The sequence below is a fragment of the Cherax quadricarinatus genome, chromosome 9, assembly GCF_038502225.1.
Source record: "Cherax quadricarinatus isolate ZL_2023a chromosome 9, ASM3850222v1, whole genome shotgun sequence".
NCBI classification, from domain to species: domain Eukaryota; kingdom Metazoa; phylum Arthropoda; class Malacostraca; order Decapoda; family Parastacidae; genus Cherax; species Cherax quadricarinatus.
In genome coordinates this window covers 1764688-1787132 of record NC_091300.1, presented here as the reverse complement: position 1 = coordinate 1787132, position 22445 = coordinate 1764688, and the positions used below count along the sequence as shown (strand labels likewise).

The 22445-nt window shown below is 38.9% G+C and overlaps 1 protein-coding gene across 1 annotated transcript in view; it reads right to left on the bottom strand.

Annotated features, from left to right (window-relative positions):
* Positions 1-332: 332 nt before the first annotated feature.
* Ssl1 (general transcription factor IIH subunit 2 Ssl1) overlaps positions 333-22445 on the bottom strand; it is a 30046-nt gene continuing 7933 nt past the window's right edge. Inside the window, exons 6-8 of the mRNA XM_053772878.2 lie at positions 10146-10286; positions 8208-8316; positions 333-5469 (exon numbers count right to left, since the gene is read on the bottom strand). Of these exons, the coding sequence (XP_053628853.1) occupies positions 5344-5469; positions 8208-8316; positions 10146-10286 (376 nt within the window). The 3' untranslated portion in view covers positions 333-5343. The remainder of the gene's footprint in view (positions 5470-8207; positions 8317-10145; positions 10287-22445) is intronic.

Sequence of the window (22445 nt, the reverse complement as noted above, 5' to 3'; positions counted from 1 at the left end):
GTCCTTTTGTATTGAAAGCTTGAAACTGATCAAAAAAAAAAAAAAAAAAAAGGTTTTCTCAAGTTAGTGCATGGAAAGTGATAGGCATCCTCAAGTTATAAACAATAAAATTGGGAGGAAAAAATCAAGCAACTACTTTAGTGTTCCCCTTCAGGGGTACCTCATCAGTCACCCACTGATACTTGGTAGGCATCTTTGGGACTGGTTTTAGCATGGTTGTTCTCCCATTTACATCATAAAAACCAATAGATGGATCTTACTGAAACACACACAAGTCATTCTCATGTGCAAGAACACATAGCAGACCATTGCATAGTAAAAAGTATTTAATATTTTGCTTAATATTTAATACCTGTTGTAGATTTAAGATAAAAACTAATATCTCCTAAATGGGCAAAGGAAATTGCTTAAAAATTTACATGGTATAAGTTTGAAATATTGTGAATGTCTTTTTAATTGTTCAGTTTGAGAGCCCAATTTCTTAGTACTAAAAAAGGGTATAATATACTAAAGACACACTAACATTGAAAATTTGAAGTTGCTAGAATAATTTGGTAGTTATCACAAGGAATCCAACAATTCCATGTTTATTAAAACATTTCAAAAAATTTGCTTCAATAGTATTACAGCGGAACCTCGGTATGCAACCTTAATTCACTCCAGAAGGCTGTTCGAGTGACACTTCGTTTGAGTATTGAACAAGTTCCTCCCAGCCAATTTTCTGTTTGATTGGCTGTTATCACTAATCGTCGTAGGCCCCGTGGTGACTTATTTTTAAAAATAATACAAAAAACACCAAAAAATGCGAAAAAACACGAAATAGTTTACAGCAAAGTTTTGGCAGGCCGTATTTGTTTGGTCAAGTGCTGAGCTTTGTTTGAGTAGGGAGCTGGTTGCATACCAAGGTTCCACTGTATATTTCAAAGTTTATTCCACTCATTTACCGCTGCAAATTATTATTATTATAATAAAAAAGAAGCGCTAAGCCACAAGGGCTATACAGCGCTGACTACCACTGCAAAACCTGTACTTTTCTTTAGTTTTTTTCTCAAAATCTGTAAGTGTTATATAACACCAAGGGAATGGGAGGCAAGCCAGTTTAATATAAGAGGGAGTTTAGCTAAAATTCTTGGATAAAGCTTTTCACCAGTATCAAGGTAGCCTTGAATGGCCTCATTATATCCAACACTTACACTCACTCTTATCGGCAATCCTGGCAGCAATCTCAGAACACACATTGGAAGCTCTATGTGCCATATCGCTATTGTTTTCTTTCCCTGCTATGGGTGGGAGGGGAAACAAGAGTCATATTTTCTCCACATCTCTAAGGATGAGGGTTGTGCAACGTCTTCTCTTACTGCTCTCACATGAGCCTCAGACAATTTTCACAAAATGTGTAAGTACCTCCTAGGTAGTAGGTTGGTAGACAGCAACCGCCCAGGGAGGTACTACCGTCCTGCCAAGTGAGTGTAAAACGGAAACCTGTAATTGTTTTACATGATGGTAGGATTGCTGGTGTCTTTTTTCTGTCTCATAAACATGCAAGATTTCAGGTACGTCTTGCCACTTCTACTTACACTTAGGTCACACTACACATACATGTACAAGCATATATATAAACACCCCTCTGGGTTTTCTTCTATTTTCTTTCTAGTTCTTGTTCTTGTTTATTTCCTCTTATCTCCATGGGGAAGTGGAACAGAATTCTTCCTCCGTAAGCCATGCATGTTGTAAGAGGCGACTAAAATGCCGGGAGCAAGGGCCTAGTAACCCCTTCTCCTGTATAAATTACTAAATTTAAAAAGAGAAACTTTTATTTTTATTTTTGGGCCACCCTGCCTTGGTGGGATATGGTCGGTTTGTTGAAAAAAAAAAAGTGTACGTACCTTGGTGGTTAGCATAGTGCTCAAGCAATTCATGTAAAACATGTTTACATCAGGCTATTATCAGTGCAACTGTACTGCTGATAGCTATTTGGCCTTTAAATATACAAAGGCTCATGCTTGTCATACAGACAGCCAAGCATGCTTGGTGACATACTTATGTCTCGACTCTGAAAACTACCACTGTAATGAGAAGTGGGAATCTTTGAAACTGTACTTCCTTTTCAAAAATCAAGAATCAGGGAGTGACCCATACCACTTTACCCATAGCTCTTAATAGCTCCAATTACAAATTAGTGAAATGTGATTAACGGGAGACAAGCATGGTACATTGGATATCCACAGCACTCTTCCTGTTTGGTGTCCTTCTGGCTTGCCAAGCTGTTAAATTTCTTGGCCACCTCTTTGGATCCTAAATATTGTGGAAATCCTACATAACATTTCTGAAAGCTGTCTTAGCAAACAAAATTTACTCTAAATCTTAGTCATTCAGCCTTTAGTCTTGTCCAAACTCAACCATGGTGACAAAGTGTAATGCTCAGCTTCAGCTACTCTTTCTGGACTAAATATCATTCAATGATTACATTCATTCTTTTCCAGTCATAAATCTGTACACAGTCTAATTTTCCTTCATTATGAGATCAGAATACTCAATGTCTGTTATTTTTGTTTGCTTCCACAATCTCCATGATCCTGCACAATATAGAATTATCACATCAATAAAGCAATTTTTGCCTTTCTACATTACACATTTTCAATCTTCCCCTTCAGATTCTTGTGCTATCCCTCAGTATAACTACCTTACGTTCAGCCTGCCAATTGCCTTTTCCTCCCATTCTGAGAAGTACTGGTTGGCTGAGTATGCCTAACCCTAAATATTTTGCCCATTAGCACAGAATTCAGCAGACCAACCTGTTTAGATGCTTCGTCATACTTTAAATATTTATATACTGTATCCTTTTTCTTCTTAAATATATATTATATACAGCATTTCAAAGCTTATTTCTAAGCACAACTCTTAAAATCTACTTGCATTCATATTATCTACAATCTTTTATTTCTACATTCATGTACATTCAAACAACCCAGTCACAATATCCTCTTTTTTTTTCTCTCTCTCAACAAACTGGCCATATCCCACCAAGGCAGGGTGGCCCAAAAAGAAAAACAAAAGTTTCTCTTTTAAAATTTAGTAATTTATACAGAAGGGGTTACTAGCCCCTTGCTCCTGGCATTGTAGTCGCCTCTCACAACATGCATGGCTTACGGAGGAAGAATTCTGTTCCACTTCCCCATGGAGATAAGAGGAAATAAACAAGAACAAGAACTAGAAAGAAAATAGAAGAAAATCCAGAAGGGTGTGTATATATATGCTTGTACATGTATGTGTAGTGTGACCTAAGTGTAAGTAGAAGTAGCAAGACGTACCTGAAATCTTGCATGTTTATGAGACAAAAAAAACACCAGCAATCCTACCATCATGTAAAACAATTACAGATTTCCGTTTTACACTCACTTGGCAGGACGGTAGTACCTCCCTGGGAAGTTGCTGTCTACCAACCTACTACCTACAAGTCACAATATCTCTCAACACTTATTCCAGCTGATTTTTGTTATAGGTACAAGAAATGCAGTGACCTACCCCTCATGCCTGGTATTTTAGTCACCTTCTACAATTCTTACCTTCTATTTCCAAGTAAATGAGAATGAGAAAAAAAAATGAAGTGATACAGATTTGATGAACTGATTCAAGTAACACACAAAAAAGTAAAGAAGGTAAATCTATAATAAATTTTAGTTAATAAGATTAACCTAATACCTTCAGTTCTATGAGACAAGTGAAATCAAACACAAAATAGAAAGAACACATGTATATAAATATATATATACAGTATGCAAGTTATCCTTTGCTTGTTACTTTTCACCAACAGCATTTCTTATATACTGCTTATTTAACTTTCCTACACAAAGTTGAGCAAAACGAAAAATTGTCAATTATTGGGGATACTGGTCACCAAACCTTCAATGATCAATTGAAATGAGCATTATAACTGTTACAGTTCAGATTTGAAAATCCTGAAATGATTTCTGATAAAATGGTACAGTACATGATAATTGTACTAAATATTTAAAAAAAAAAATTGTACTAAATATAATGTATGAAAATAAACAGTAACTATCTTAGCTTTGACATGCATTATTAAACATTTTATATCAATAGTTTCACTGGCTGCAGATGAAATTTTTTTTAGAGATTTGGTTGTGTAACAAGACAAAAAGTCAAAACAAGGACAAAAAGAATCTACTGCTATTTTACATCCCTTCATTAAAGAGCACCATATCTTTTTCTCTGGAAATAATTACCTGGCTTGTTATTCTGTAGTTGCCATTACATTTCAGAAGCCCTTAAAAACATACTATATTTACCTACTGTTATCTTTCATGTAGTTTCTTCTTTTTTTATATATAATGCTCATTAATTAATTATCTATTAACTCTTGAATGTGTGAGTAACTTTTGTTGCCTAACATATGGGTCAAAGATAATTGTGTGTGACATTAAATATGCAACATCTATATAAAGATATATATGATATATAGTGGACCCTCGACATTCGATACTAATCCGTTCCTGAGAGCTATCGAATGTCGAAAATATCGAAAGTCAAATTAATTTTCCCCATAAGAAATAATGGAAATCAAATTAATCCGTGCAAGACACGCAAAAGTATGAAAAAAAAATTTACCACATGAAATATTAAGTTTGATGCAATAGAAAAATTACAATAACAACAATAAAAATAGATTAATAACAATAGAATAATTGACACTTACCTTTAATAAAGATCTGGTGATGATTGATGGGATGGGAGGAGGGGAGAGTGTGGATGGTGTTAGTGTTTAGAAGGGGAATCCCCTTCCATTAGGACTTAAACTGGCAGCCTCACCATGCTTTACCACACTGTGTATGCCAATACGATTCTTAAATCTTTCAAACCAACCTTTGCTGGCCTTAAATTCACTCACATCACCACTAGTTGCAGGCAATTTCTTTAATAAATCATCATGCACTCTGACACACGCACTCCACTTTCGTACTTTGCAATTATCTCTTTCTTCATTTCAATAGTCATTAGCAACTTTTTTCTCGAAGGGTTGGCACTAGAAGCTTTCTTGGGGCCCATGGTTACTTATTTTGCAGAAACAAGCACCAAAAACAGTGATAATATGGAATGCACCGAATGTATCCTTAGATGCGCGCACACTAGCTGGCTTGTAAACACTGGCACACACAGTGCAGTTCAGGCCACACGTGGACACGTCTCGTACGAATCGTATCGAATGTCGGGTTTTCCATCGAATGTTGAGGCAAAATTTTTGCGTTAAAATGCATTGAATGTCGGATTTATCAAATGTCAATGCCATCGAATGTCGGGGGTCCACTGTAGTAAATACATTTTTCAGCTTGTGTTATATTGAGATATTGTAGGATTAGAAGCACATCCTGGGCAGGAGTGAATTGTTTCATGAAGAAATATGTCGCAATTAAAGCAGAAAACTTGCCTGCATGTTCTACACACATACACCTGCAAAAGAGAAAATATTTTCAAGTTCCTGTACTGCATATATATGTATTTTTTTTTTTTTTAACATGTCAGCCGTTTTGCACCAAGGCAGGGTGACCTAAAAAGAAAGAAAAAACTTTCATCATCATTCAACACTGTCACCATCATTCATACATAATCAATATCTTTGCAGGGGCACTCAGATACGACAGTCTAGATGTCACTCCAAACAACCAAAGTCCCAAAAATCATTTGTGTCCATTCACTCCTATTAAACACACTCACACACGCTTGCTGGAAGTCTAAGCCTCTCACCCGCAAAACCTCCTTTACCCCCTCCCTCCAACCTTTTCGAGGACGACCTCCACCCTGACTTCCCACCCCTACAGATTTATACGCTCTCAAAGACATTCTACTTTGTTCCATCATCTCTAAATGACCAAACCACCTAAACAACCCCTCTTCAGCCCTCTGACTAATGCTTTTAGTAACTCCACACCTCCTAATTTCCGCACTACGATTTTTTTTTTTTCAACAAACCAGCCGTATCCCACCAAGGCAGGGTTTACCTGGAGTTTACCTGGAGAGAGTTCTGGGGGTCAACGCCCAGGCGGCCCGGTCTGTGACCAGGCCTCCTGGTGGATCAGAGCCTGATCAACCAAAAACAAAAGTTTATCTTTTTAAATTTAGTAATCTATACAGGAGAAGGAGTTGCTAACCCCTTGCTCCCGGCATTTTAGTCGCCTCTTACAGCATGCATGGCTTACAGAGGAAGAATTCTGTTCCACTTCCCCACGGAGAAAAGAGGAAATAAACAAGAACAAGAACTAGAAAGAAAATAGAAGAAAACCCAGAGAGGTGTGTATATATATGATTGTACATGTATGTGTAGTGTGACCTAAGTGTAAGTAGAAGTAGCAAGACGTACCTGAAATTTTGCATGATTATGAGACAGAAAAGACACCAGCAATCCTACCATCATGTAAAACAATTACAGGTTTCCGTTTTACACTCACTTGGCAGGACGGTAGTGCCTCCCTGGGTGGTTGCTGTCTACCAATCTACTACCTACAACACTACGAATTCTCTGCATAATATTTACACCACACATTGCCCTTAGACACAACATCACTGCCTCCAGCCTCCTCCTTGCTGCAGCATTTACAACCCATACTTCACATCCATATAAGAATGTTGGTACCACTGTACTCTCATACATTCCCTTCTTTGACTCCATGGATAACGATTTTTTGTCTCCACAGATACCTCAATGCACCACTCACCTTTAAATAAATAAATATAAACAAACACAGAGAGGGAGAGAGAGAGAGAGATAGATTTACCAGAAAATAGCTAAATATTATAAATCACAGGAAACATAAAATAAACAATGTCCTCTTTCTTTTTTCATTGTAATAGCATGCAAAAGAAAAATCCCAAAACACATTTGAACTGAAAAAATGTATCAAATATTTTTTATGTATTTTAATGTTTTCAATACCTGTTACCCTTAATTCTCATTTAATATGAAACAATACAGTAAAACCTCTCATTAATGGATTAATAGGGGAAAAGGGGGCTACAATAATGCCAACTGTCTGCAGCTTCCGAATTATGAAGTTAATATTTCATGAGGGTCCAGTTGTCTTCTGAAGTAGCGGAGCTGGTCTGCTGGTGCAGTACACACCCAGACACTAAGAATATGGATGTTATACCCTATACTACTACTACTACTACAGAACAGTACTGTACTGTATAGTAATTTTTTAGTACTCAATTTAAATTAATTTTACTTTCCTTTCCATGGTGGATTATTATTATTATAATCAAGGGGGAAGCGCTAAACCCGGAGGATTATACAGCACCTGGGGGGGGGGATGTGGAAGGCATTCAGGCTTAATTCGGGGAACTGGAGCACAGATCCAATTCCCTAAATCAAGAGCCCCTCACCAACATCAAGGAACCTTCCTTGAGGGGTTCCATGGTGGAGAGATGAGGTCATTAGTGGTGATTCAGAATAACATATTCTGAATAAGATTGAAAATAATGTAGATGGCTGAGATGTAGATGGCTGAGAAGACAGATGGCTGAGAAGATGTAGGAAGCTAAAAAGACAGGTTTCTAAGAACCACACATTTTCTCTTGGCACCAAGCCATTGTTAATTGCACTTTGCTTAATATGTTAATGATGTCACACAAAATATTCTAAATCCAGAAAAAGGCAGACTGAATGATGAGTGTATGTATGAGTGAGCATAAACAATAAACTGGCAAGGCTGGACTTCTGATTCAAGGAACAATTAAAACATGAAGATCATGGACATGGCTGCTTTGGCAATCTTCAGAGTTAGCGGCTGTATAGTCCTTGTGGCTTAGCGCTTCTTTTTGATTATAATAATAATAATTCAGAGTTAGCGGACTTGACCTGATACTTTAGAAGACAACAGGACATTATTGCTATGGACAAAATGTGGAATTATGAACTTTTACCCATTTTATCAGATAATTAGAGCATTAGTCCAGCCAGTATTTTGTCTGAAATTGCCAAAATCTGTTAATGAAAGGTTTTACATTAATAATGAAAGTGAAACTGAGTGGTAATACAGGACTGAGGCCACTGTAATGCTACATTACGAAATCATACATCTATGCACTGTACTTCAATGACTATGCTGTATAGTACTAAAATGGCATGAAAGTAGTGCCATCTATGGTGGGAGTCAGATGCTTGTAATTTATAATGTAAATGCAAGACTCACTTTTTTATCAGCTGCAGTTTCTGTAAAATGCTTCAGGCACCCATAACAGTTCTTGGCTGTAGTTTCTTCTACCAGCACTTCATCAAATTGTTTCAGTGGGAAGAGATGTCTGCAGAAACAAATATTTTTATCATCTACATTAAACAGATATCTGATCAGATGTGTAATATTGACATTCTACATTTGATTTGCTGAAATTCTAGCTACTTTTTTTTTTCATCCAACTGGCCATATCTCACAGAGGCAGGGTGACTAAAAAGAAAAACAAAAGTTTATCTTTTTAACTTGAATAATGTATACAGGAGAAGGGGTTATTAGCCCCTTGCTCCTGGCATTGCAGTCGCCTCTTACGACATGCCTGTCTCAGGGAGGAAGAATTCCATTCCACTTCCCCATGGAGATAAAAGGAAATAAATAAGAACAGGAACTAATAAGAAAAACAGAAGAAACCTCAGAGGGGTGTACATATATGCTTATATATGTATGAGTCCTAGGTAGTAGGTTGGCAAACAACAACCACCCAGGAAGGTACTACCGTCCTGCCAAGTGAGTGTAAAACGGAAACCTGTAATTGTTTTACATGATGGTAGGTTTGCTGGTGTCTTTTTTCTGTCTCATAAACATGCAAGATTTCAGGTATGTCTTGCTACTTCTACTTACACTTAGGTCACACTACACATACAAGTACAAGCATATATATACACACCCTTCTGGGTTTTCTTCTATTTTCTTTCTAGTTCTTGTTCTTGTTTATTTCCTCTTATCTCCATGGGGAAGTGGAACAGAATTCTTCCTCCATAAGCCATGCGTGTTGCAAGAGGCGACTAAAATGCCGGGAGCAAGGGGCTAGTAACCCCTTCTCCTGTATATATTACTAAATTTAAAAGGAGAAACTTTCGTTTTTCCTTTTGGGCCACCCCACCTCAGTGGGATACGGCTGGTATGTTGAAAGAAAGAAGAAAGACATGTATGAGTAGTGTGACCCAAGTGTAAGTAGAAGTAGCAAGACATACCTGAAATCTTGCATGTTTGTGAGACAGAAAAAAGACACCAGCAACCCTACCATCATGTAAAACAATTACAGGTTTCCGTTTTACACTCACTTGGCAGGACGGTAGTACCTCCCTGGGCGGCTGCTGTCTACCAACCTACTACTGTACCTAGAATTCTAGCTACTTATCATTTTAAAAGCTTTACTTCGTACTTAGTAACCAATAATATATACAGAGTTGAATCTTCAACTGGTAAGATGCTTTGCCAGCTAGTTTAGCAAATAAATGGCAAAGCACAAAATAGGGATACGAACAGCTCAAAACTCGAACAATTATATAAGTGCTTTGGTAAGTGTATTTTTGGGGATCTGAAACAGATTAATCTAATTTACAATATTCCTTATGGGAACAAATTCGTTCGGTATCGGCACTCAAACAGCCTTCTGGAATGAATTAAGTTCGCATCCTGAGGTACCACTGTACTTGCTTGTAAAACAATTAATAGTCAAATAAAATGAAAGTAACGTATGCTACAAAGACAATCGGTGCACACTACATTAAAGCTATATTATGCTACATGCATTTCAACTGTTGGAAATTAATAGCCATAATTTTTATTATGGATAATCTTGTATGTATAAAACTAATGTTTAATAAAACTATACAGATTTATGGAATGTTAAATGATGTTTAAAGCCTGTGTCCAACTATGTCTCTCTTCACTCAGGATTCATGCAGAGGCCTCTGAAGTTAGTTTAACAAAATTTTGCACGGCTAACCCAAATGATTCAAAGAAAGTTTTGGACTGTTGGAAAAAATTTGGACTGATGTTCTAACTCCTTTTAATTTAATTATCTGAACAGCTGCTGACTTTGGTTTTATTATTTACCTAGTTAATGCCAGGTCATTTTAGCATTACCTGGTTAAAAGAAGCCATTCTTTGTACCTGTAAGATCGTGCAAGATGTGGTGCCGTAACCAACATGAGGCCACACACACGACATTCAGCAGGAAGATCACAGTACTTGGCTGTGCACTGGGGGCAGTAATAGCCACGTGTATTGAGAGGTGGCGAGTCATCCAGGTGACTGAAAAAAAACACATATAATTACTCTTAATTCATACCTATTCAAGGAATAAAATGATTTTTATGTACCAGGGGCACTACAAGTACAGTGAGAGAATACACAATAAGTGTCAGGGGCCCAAGACTGTTCAACTGCCTCCCAGCATACATAAAGCATATTACCAATAGACCCCTGGCAGTCTTCAGGTAGGGACTGGACAAGCACCTAGTCAGTACCTGACCAGCCGGGGTGTGGTTTGTACATCAGTTTGCATGTAGTGAACAGTAACAGCCTGATTGATCAAACTCTGATCCACCATGAGGCCTGGTCTCAGACCAGGCCATGTGGGCAATGACCCCTGAACCCCTCTCCAGGTATACCACACAGCATCTATACAGTAGGGCCCCGCTTCACAGCGTTCCGCTAATACGGCGACTTCAAATTATGACCAAAATTTGCTATACGGCATGCAGTCTTTCAAATATGGCGCGCCCCCACCCGGTTTGTTTACATTCTCTGTGAGCACATCTATTATGTCTGGGAACTTTCCAAAATTTCAGGTGTTTTAAAGTTATTGTGTATTTTATTTATTTATTTATTTATTTAAAAATTTGAGCACACATACAGAGGTACAACAAATACAGGTAAGAGCAGTATGTGTACTCTGATAATTATGCTTATGTATACCTGTACCTAAATATACTTAAACACTGTGCTGGCATGCAGGTACACATTAAAATCACTAAGAGTCTCTACTCATGATGCCATAGTAATACTACATAATCATCTCTCTTGGGCACATTCAAGTCTTATTTTACGTTAATATAGACATTTTCATTAATCCATCTAAGATATTTTCTTCAAAATTATATAAGAAACACGTTACATAGCATATAAATATTATACGTACATACACCCAGAGAACAAAAATTGACACAAATATGAGATTTCTTTACAAAGCGGCTTTGTAGGAGTATCAGAAAAATTGTTTTCTCTAGTCAAACACTGGTTAGTGTGACTTTGTAAATGGTCCAAGTCGGACCGAAACGTCGTCGTAAGCTTCTCTCTTTTATGTGCGGGTTATTTGTGTATCGTTCCAGTCACGGTATTGTGCCTTTTTTTGTTATTTACTGGGGTATAACTGTAAATAAATATTCCTTTCGTATCCCTTCATTCTATATATAGCAATTCATGACCCTTGTGGGTTTAGTGCTTCTTTTTTATTATGATTATAATAATAATTTGTAATAATAATAACTTATAATAATAACTTGTAATAATGGTAATAATAATTAGTCAAAGCATCATTCCTTCTAAAAATTACATGAGAATGAAAGTGTTGATCTTTATTTATTCTACTGTACCACTGTGGAGACAACTTGTACACAATGTAAGGTGTTTGTATGAATGTTTATGAACCATAACCAGAAACATCGTCTGTTTGTTTCCAAAGCTCATTTATTTGATTATCACTTTGTTGTTCACCACAACTTATATTAGTCCCGTTTATATTGTTTTCCCTAATTCTAACTTTAAAGAATTACCTTTAAAGTACTACGTACTATCATATTGCCAAGCTCCATTATTTGATCATCACTTTATTTGTTCACCACAAATTATTTTAGTCCCTTTTATATTGTCTCCTTTATTTTAGCTTTAAAAAAAAAAACTACCTCAGCTCATTATTTTTACATTTGTTAAATAATTCAGGTGCAATTTTTTAGCTTTAGACTATTTACTTTGTTTTATACTTAATTCTAACTATAGATTCACTACAAATCTTATGATTACAAGCATTGATCCTGATACCAACCACTTATTTAATGACTTAAATGAATCAAACAGTTACTGTAATTACTACACAGCAGAACAATCAAAGGCACTCCTCAGAGCCAACAACAACATAACTGTTATTAACTACAATATCAGATCTTTAAGCAAGCATTACGATGACCTCATAGCATTACTAAATTCCTTGCATGCTAATATGTCCATCATTACACTAACTGAAACCTGGCTAAAACCTGATACTACAGATGTCTATGCCATTCCTGGTTACACAGCCATACACAACTGTAGGCCAGATCAACAAGGGGGTGGCACAGCTATATACTACTCAGACCAACTAGAATGTATCAATAATACTTGCACAAGGGATGAACATGGGGAATATATAATAGCTAAATTCAAATCCAAATACCTACAAAAACCTCTCACATTGATAAACATCTACAGAGTTCCACAGTCAAACATTAGCCAATTTAGTAAAAACCTAGGAAGTATGATAACTGATGGACGCATGAACAAAGATCACTTACTACTCTCAGGTGACTTCAATATAAATCTCCTGCAAGACCAGGGCCCAAAAGTTCCTGAATTCACAAACACAATGAGTAACTGCATGTTGCTACCAACAGTAACAAAACCTACAAGAGTTACGGAGACTAGTGTTTCCCTACTTGACCACATCTGGACCAACACCATATCCCCTTTAAAATCAGGCATAATTACAGATAATACCACAGACCACTACCCTACTTTCCTCATAACAACTCTTGGTAAAATACCCCAAGACACTACTAAAGTCACCTTCAGACTTCACAATGAGGCAGCCATTAATAACTTCACAACAGCAGTAACAAACATTGACTGGCACACTGAGCTAGAAATCTATACAGATATTGACGAATGTATTAATAATTTTCTAAAAAAGACCCAATACCTCTATAACAAGCACTGCCCTATAAAAACTAAACAGATGACAGCTAAGAGACTGAACAGTCCCTGGCTAACACCCAGCATTCTCAAATCCACAAATACAAAACACCGATATGAAAAACAGTACAGAATGGGTCACATAACCAGAGACCAAACAAAACGTTAATCATCAATCCTAACCAGCCTGATAAGAAGGGCAAAAAAATTGTATTATGAGAACAGATTATCCAACTTACGAGGTGATATAAAAAAGACCTGGAAAACCCTATCAGAAATTCTAGGAACAAAAAAGATATCACGAAATAGTGAAATAAAATTAGCAAAATCAGATGAACCCCAACTCCCACCAACAGAAACAGCAAACAGACTCAATGATTTCTTCTCCACTATAGGACAAAACCTTGCCATTAAAATCCCAAGCTCAGATACCCCACCAAATGACAACCTCACTGGCAACTACTCGAACACACTGTTCCTAGCTCCGACTAACCCATACGAAGTCTCCCTTATTATCAACGCACTAAAAAACAAGGCAGGAGATTTAAATACCTTACCACCCTTTATATACAAAAAAGTGTCACAAGTGCTATCACCAATCATTGCAACACTCTTTAACAAATCCATTGAATCCTATACCTTCCCTACATTTCTCAAAATAGCAAGGGTCACCCCGATCCATAAAGGAGGAGACCAAACAGAGTTGAACAACTATAGGCCAATATCCAACTTACACCCTCTCTCAAAAATCTTCGAAAAATTAATTCATAAACGAATCTACTCCTACCTCATCTCCCAAAACATACTCAACCCCTGCCAATTTGGATTCAGGCCTAATAAAAATACTAATGATGCTATTATACACATGCTAGAACATATATACACTGCAATAGAGAAAAAAGAAGTCCCACTGGGGATCTTCATTGACTTACGTAAAGCTTTTGATACAGTTGACCATGACTTGCTCCACATAAAATTGTCACACTATGGTATAAAAGGGCACTCCCTCAACTACCTCAAGTCATACCTCAGCAACAGAAGCCAATATGTGTACGCAAATGGGGCAAACTCTTCCGCACAACCAATTACAGTTGGTGTCCCACAGGGAAGTGTCCTTGGCCCTCTTCTCTTTCTCCTATACATAAATGACCTACCAAATGCTTCGCAATTACTCAAACCCACACTATTTGCAGATGACACTACATACGTCTTCTCTCACCCGAGCCCAGTCACGCTAGCCAATACTGTAAATACCAAATTACAGAAAATATCTACCTGGATGAGGACTAACAAACTTACACTAAACATTGACAAAACCTACTTCATTCAGTTTGGTAACAGAGCTACAGATGTCCCTCTTAACATAATGATAAACGGATCACCTATCACAAAGCTAACAGAGGGAAAATTCTTAGGAATCCACCTTGAAAATAGACTCAAATTTCATACACATATACAACAAATTTCTAAGAAAATTTCCAAGACTGTAGGCATACTATCGAAGATACGGTACTATGCTCCACAGTCAGCCCTCCTGGCCCTATATCACTCTCTTATTTACCCCTATCTCACCTATGGTATTTGTGCATGGGGCTCAACAACAATTAACCATCTCAGACCACTAATTACCCAACAAAACGCTGCAGTCAGAATGATAACCAATTCCCACTACAAACAGCACACTCCACCAATATTCAAAACACTAAACCTACTCACCATACAAAACATCCATACTTATTACTGCACCTATTACATACATAGAACACTTAACTCTGATATTAACCCTCCCCTCAAACATCTCCTTGCCAACCTGAAAAGAACACATGACCATAACAAAAGGCATAGATCACTCTTTGATGTTCCTCGTGTCCATCTCACGCTATGCAAAAACTCAATGCACATAAAAGGCCCTAAAATCTGGAATTCATTACCTGTAAATATAAAAGAAACACTAACTGTTTATAAATTCAAGTCTCTTCTCAAAGATCACTTACTCACCCAAAACCAAATAAATACTGAATAACTGAACCTTATAATTTTTTTTCTTTTTTATTAACACACTGGCTGATTCCCACCAAGGCAGGGTGGCCCGAAAAAGAAAAACTTTCACCATCATTCACTTCATCACTGTCTTGCCAGAAGGGTGCTTTACACTACAGTTTTTAAACTGCAACATTAACACCCCTCCTTCAGAGTGCAGGCACTGTACTTCCCATCTCCAGGACTCAAGTCCAGCCTGCCGGTTTCCCTGAACCCCTTCATAAATGTTACTTTGCTCACACTCCAACAGCACGTCAAGTATTAAAAACCATTTGTCTCCATTCACTCCTATCAAACACGCTCACGCATGCCTGCTGGAAGTCCAAGCCCCTCGCACACAAAACCTTTACCCCCTCCCTCCAACCTTTCTTAGGCCGACCCCTACCCCGCCTTCCTTCCACTACAGACTGATACACTCTTGAAGTCATTCTGCTTCGCTCCATTCTCTCTACATGTCCGAACCACCTCAACAACCCTTCCTCAGCCCTCTGGACAACAGTTTTGGTAATCCCGCACCTCCTCCTAACTTCCAAACTACGAATTCTCTGCATTATATTCACACCACACATTGCCCTCAGACATGACATCTCCACTGCCTCCAGCCTTCTCCTCGCTGCAACATTCATCACCCATGCTTCACACCCATATAAGAGCGTTGGTAAAACTATACTCTCATACATTCCCCTCTTTGCCTCCAAGGACAAAGTTCTTTGTCTCCACAGACTCCTAAGTGCACCGCTCACCCTTTTCCCCTCATCAATTCTATGATTCACCTCATCTTTCATAGACCCATCCGCTGACACGTCCACTCCCAAATATCTGAATACATTCACCTCCTCCATACTCTCTCCCTCCAATCTGATATCCAATCTTTCATCACCTAATCTTTTTGTTATCCTCATAACCTTACTCTTTCCTGTATTCACTTTTAATTTTCTTCTTTTGCATGCCCTACCAAATTCATCCACCAATCTCTGCAACTTCTCTTCAGAATCTCCCAAGAGCACAGTGTCATCAGCAAAGAGCAACTGTGACAACTCCCACTTTGTGTGTGATTCTTTATCTTCTAACTCAACGCCTCTTGCCAAGACCCTCGCATTTACTTCTCTTACAACCCCATCTATAAATATATTAAACAACCACTGTGACATCACACATCCTTGTCTAAAGCCTACTTTTACTGGGAAATAATTTCCCTCTTTCCTACATACTCTAACTTGAGCCTCATTATCCTCGTAAAAACTCTTCACTGCTTTCAGTAACCTACCTCCTACACCATACACCTGCAACATCTGCCACATTGCCCCCCTATCCACCCTGTCATACGCCTTTTCCAAATCCATAAATGCCACAAAGACCTCTTTAGCCTTATCTAAATACATCAACAAACACTTATGTGTTTCACTGTAAACACCTGGTCCACACACCCCCTACCTTTCCTAAAGCCTCCTTGTTCATCTGCTATCCTATTCTCCGTCTTCCTCTTAATTCTTTCAATAATAACTCTACCATACACTTTACCAGGTATACTCAACAAACTTATCCCCCTATAATTTTTGCACTCTCTTTTGTCCCCTTTGCCTTTATTTACCTGGAGTTTACCTGGAGAGAGTTCCGGGGGTCAACACCCCCGCAGCCCGGTCTGTGACCAGGCCTCCTGGTGGATCAGAGCCTGATCAACCAGGCTGTTACTGCTGGCTGCACGCAAACCAACGTACGAGCCACAGCCCGGCTGGTCAGGAACCGACTTTAGGTGCTTGTCCAGTGCCAGCTTGAAGACTGCCAGGGGTCTGTTGGTAATCCCCCTTATGTATGCTGGGAGGCAGTTGAACAGTCTCGGGCCCCTGACACTTATTGTATGGTCTCTTAACGTGCTAGTGACACCCCTGCTTTTCATTGGGGGGATGTTGCATCGTCTGCCAAGTCTTTTGCTTTCGTAGTGAGTGATTTTCGTGTGCAAGTTCAGTACTAGTCCCTCTAGGATTTTCCAGGTGTATATAATCATGTATCTCTCCCGCCTGCGTTCCAGCGATTACAGGTTTAGGAACCTCAAGCGCTCCCAGTAATTGAGGTGTTTTATCTCCGTTATGCGGGCCGTGAAGGTTCTCTGTACATTTTCTAGGTCAGCAATTTCACCTGCCTTGAAAGGTGCTGTTAGTGTGCAGAAATATTCCAGCCTAGATAGAACAAGTGACCTAAAGAGTGTCATCATGGGCTTGGCCTCCCTAGTTTTGAAGGTTCTCATTATCCATCCTGTCATTTTTCTAGCAGATGAGATTGATACAATGTTATGGCCCTTGAAGGTGAGATCCTCCGACATGATCACTCCCAGGTCTTTGACGTTGGTGTTTCGCTCTATTTTGTGGCCAGAATTTGTTTTGTGCTCTGATGAAGATTTAATTTCCTCGTGTTTACCATATCTGAGTAATTGAAATTTCTCATCGTTGAACTTCATATTGTTTTCTGCAGCCCACTGAAAGATTTGGTTGATGTCCGCCTGGAGCCTTGCAGTGTCTGCAATGGAGGACACTGTCATGCAGATTCGGGTGTCATCTGCAAAGGAAGACACGGTGCTGTGGCTGACATCCTTGTCTATGTCGGATATGAGGATGAGGAACAAGATGGGAGCGAGTACTGTGCCTTGTGGAACAGAGCTTTTCACCGTAGCTGCCTCGGACTTTACTCTGTTGACGACTACTCTCTGTGTTCTGTTAGTGAGGAAATTATAGATCCATCGACCGACTTTTCCTGTTATTCCTTTAGCACGCATTTTGTGCGCTATTACGCCATGGTCACACTTGTCGAAGGCTTTTGCAAAGTCTGTATATATTACATCTGCATTCTTTTTGTCTTCTAGTGCATCTAGGACCTTGTCATAGTGATCCAATAGTTCAGACAGACAGGAGCGACCTGTTCGAAACCCATGTTGCCCTGGGTTGTGTAACTGATGGGTTTCTAGATGGGTGGTGATCTTGTTTCTTAGGACCCTTTCAAAGATTTTTATGATATGGGATGTTAGTGCTATCGGTCTGTAGTTCTTTGCTGTTGCTTTACTGCCCCCTTTGTGGAGTGGGGCTATGTCTGTTGTTTATAGTAACTGTGGGACGACCCCCGTGTCCATGCTCCCTCTCCATAGGATGGAAAAGGCTCGTGATAGGGGCTTCTTGCAGTTCTTGATGAACACGGAGTTCCATGAGTCTGGCCCTGGGGCAGAGTGCATGGGCATGTCATTTATCGCCTGTTCGAAGTCATTTGGCGTCAGGATAACATCGGATAGGCTTGTGTTAACCAAATTCTGTGGCTCTCTCATAGAAAATTCATTTTGATCTTCGACTCTCAGTCTGGTTAGCGGCTTGCTAAAAACTGAGTCATATTGGGACTTGAGTAGCTCACTCATTTCCTTGCTGTCATCTGTGTAGGACCCATCTTGTTTAAATAGGGGCCCAATACTGGACGTTGTTCTCAACTTTGATTTGGCATAGGAGAAGAAATACTTTGGGTTTCTTTCGATTTCATTTATGGCTTTTAGTTCTTCCCGTGATTCCTGACTCCTATAAGATTCCTTTAGCTTAAGTTCGATGCTTGCTACTTCTCTGACCAGTGTCTCCCTACGCATTTCAGATATATTGACCTCTTTTAGCCGCTCTGTTATTCTTTTCCGTCGCCTGTAAAGGGAGCGCCTGTCTCTTTCTATTTTACATCTACTCCTCCTTTTTCTTAGAGGAATAAACCTTGTGCATACATCGAGTGCCACCAAGTTAATCTGTTCTAGGCATAAGTTGGGGTCTGTGTTGCTTAGTATATCTTCCCAGTTTATATCGGTTAGGACTTGGTTTACTTGGTCCCACTTTATGTTTTTGTTATTGAAGTTGAATTTGGTGAATGCTCCCTCGTGACTAGTCTCATTATGTCGGTCTGGGGCTCCACGCATACATGTCTGAACCTCAATTATGTTGTGATCTGAGTATATTTTTTTGATATGGTGACATTTCTTATCAGATCATCATTGTTAGTGAAGATGAGGTCTAGTGTATTCTCCAGTCTAGTAGGCTCTATTATTTGCTGGTTTAAATTGAATTTTGTGCAGAGATTTAAAAGCTCGTGTGAGTGTGAGTTTTCATCAGAGCACCTCCTGGTGTTATTACTGCAACAATATTATTTGCTATATTCCTCCATTTTAGGTGCCTTAAGTTGAAATCCCCCAGGAGCAAGATGTTGGGTGCAGGAGCTGGAAGATTTTCCACACAGTGGTCAATTTTTAACAGCTGTTCCTGGAATTGCTGGGATGTTGCATCTGGAGGCTTGTAGACTACCACAATGACTAGGTTTTGGTTCTCGACCTTTACTGCTAAAACTTCCACTACATCATTTGAGGCATTAAGCAGTTCTGTGCAAACAAGTGACTCTGCAATGTACAGGCCAACCCCCCCCCCCCCCTTTTGCCTGTTCACTCTGTCACATCTGTATAGGTTGTAACCTGGGATCCATATTTCGTTGTCCAAGTGATCCTTTATGTGGGTCTCAGTGAAAGCCGCGAACATTGCTTTTGCCTCTGCAAGCAGTCCACGGATGAAAGGTATTTTGTTGTTTGTTGCTGGCTTTAGACCCTGTATATTTGCAAAGAAGAATGTCATCGGACTGGTGGTATTGTTGGTACTGGGGGGGGGGGATTTTTTTTCCGGCATTAGTATCTGTATCTGTTGGTTTGGAGTGGAGGCCATCGACTGTGGTTCCACTCCAGGAATGACTGGATTTGGTGTACGATTTCTGCCATTTCCTGCCAGTTTTTTTTCCTTCCTGGCACTAAAAAACCTCTCCCTCTTGAGTGGCTGTGGCTACCCAGGTTTTCCCATGGCCTGGATGTTTTGTATCTTTTTGTCCCCTTTAGATGGTGTGCCTGGCAATTTAAGTTATAGCACAGTCTTTCCTGTACTGAAGAGGTACACATTTCAGGGTGAAAAAGCTTACAGGAAGGGAGTTTGCATTTTCCTGTTGTCATATGGGCACGGCATTTTCTAGGGTGGTCATAGTTGCAGGTCCCATCTGTTTTTCCAGATTTCCCATGCCTGCAGATACCAAGTGCATAGTATGTGCACAGGCTTGGTTTCCGTTTGCCTTGGGTTTCTGTGACTGTATTTCCTGTTGGTGCATGTTTCCCTGTCTTATTCCTATCCTCCCTAGCACCAACAATGGAGCTCCCACCAGTTGTTTTTGGTAATACTGTATATCCTCACTATTGCTAGTGGAGTCCTCTTGTTTGCTATTTCCTGTGGTATTTCTAGTTTGCAATATTGGTTTTATCTTATCTTTGACTACACTTGTTTCCCCACTACGGCCCCTGTCCCCTATGAGGTCATTTATATGTATTCCTTCCTGCGTAAAATTCCCGACTACCTGGACAAAATCTCCAGCTTCACCAGGAACTATGCATGCTCTCTGCCAATCCCTAGGTACCTTACCTTCTTCCATACATTTATTAAATAATTGCACAAACCACTCCAAAACTATATCCCCACCTGCTTTTAACATTTCTATCTTTATCCCATCAATCCCGGCTGCCTTACCCCCTTTCATTTTACCTACTGCCTCACGAACTTCCCCCACACTCACAACTGGCTCTTCCTCACTCCTACAAGATGTTATTCCTCCTTGCCCTATACACGAAATCACAGCTTCTCTATCTTCATCAACATTTAACAATTCCTCAAAATATTCCCTCCATCTTCCCAATACCTCTAACTCTCCATTTAAAAACTCTCCTCTCCTATTTTTAACTGCCAAATCCATTTTTTCTCTAGGCTTCCTTAACTTGTTAATCTCACTCCAAAACTTGTTCTTATTTTCAACAAAATTTGTTGATAACATCTCACCCACTCTCTCATTTGCTCTCTTTTTACATTGCTTCACCACTCTCTTAACCTCTCTCTTTTTCTCCATATACTCTTCCCTCTTTGCATTACTTCTACTTTGTAAAAACTTCTCATATGCTAACTTTTTCTCCCTTACTACTCTCTTTACATCATCATTCCACCAATCGCTCCTCTTCCCTCCCACACCCACCTTCCTGTAACCACAAACTTCTGCTGAACACTCCAACACTACATTTTTAAACCTACCCCATACCTCTTCGACCCCATTGCCTATGCTCTCATTAGCCCATCTATCCTCCAATAGCTGTTTATATCTTACCCTAACTGCCTCCTCTTTTAGTTTATAAACCTTCACCTCTCTCTTCCCTGATGCTTCTATTCTCCTTGTATCCCATCTACCTTTTACTCTCAGTGTAGCCACAACTAGAAAGTGATCTGATATATCTGTGGCCCCTCTATAAACATGTACATCCTGAAGTCTACTCAACAGTCTTTTATCTACCAATACATAATCCAACAAACTACTGTCATTTCGCCCTACATCATATCTTGTATACTTATTTATCCTCTTTTTCTTAAAATATGTATTACCTATAACTAAACCCTTTTCTATACAAAGTTCAATCAAAGGGCTCCCATTTTCATTTACACCTGGCACCCCAAACTTACCTACCACACCCTCTCTAAATGTTTCTCCTACTTTAGCATTCAGGTCCCCTACCACAATTACTCTCTCACTTGGTTCAAAGGCTCCTATACATTCACTTAACATCTCCCGAAATCTCTCTCTCTCCTCTACATTCCTCTCTTCTCCAGGTGTATACACACTTATTATGACCCACTTTTCGCATCCAACCTTTACTTTAAATGTTATCTTAAATGTATATCTTAAATGTTTCTTACAATTATATCACATAAATGTTAAACCTAAGACCCAATCTAACTTTGTTATTTTTTAAATACACTACCTAACAGAATACTCCATTCTACTGAATGTACAGCAATGCATGCAACCATATGACCTGTCTTTGTAATACTCATTTGTGCTTTATTGTTATCTGTTTACAATAATGTTTTATCACTGATTACATCATTGCTTAGTTAATCTTAAGTTAATTTTAAGCCAGCCCATAATGCTATGCATACAAGTGGCTTTGGCATGCTGCTCTTACCTGTATTTTTTTGTACCTCTGTATGTATGTTCAAATTATAAAATAAAAATAAAAATAAATAAATAAAAATAAATAAAATAGTGGGTGGGGTGGCCAGGCTGAGTTCCCTAAAATACCCTACCTACCATAGGACTTTCTACAAATAAATACTTTTCACCTTTCACCCTACATTAAGACTACAAATATTTTAAGGTAAGTAATGAGTGTACTGTATATGCATTTTATCACTCTATTGAGTTTTAAGCATCGTCATAGTATATTATGTGTGGGTGGGGGTGGCCAGGAGGGCTACCACACCTAACTTCTTAGAGTAAATACTATTCACCTTTTGCCCTACATTAAGACTTCGAATATTTTGAGGTAAATAATGAGTGTACTGTGTG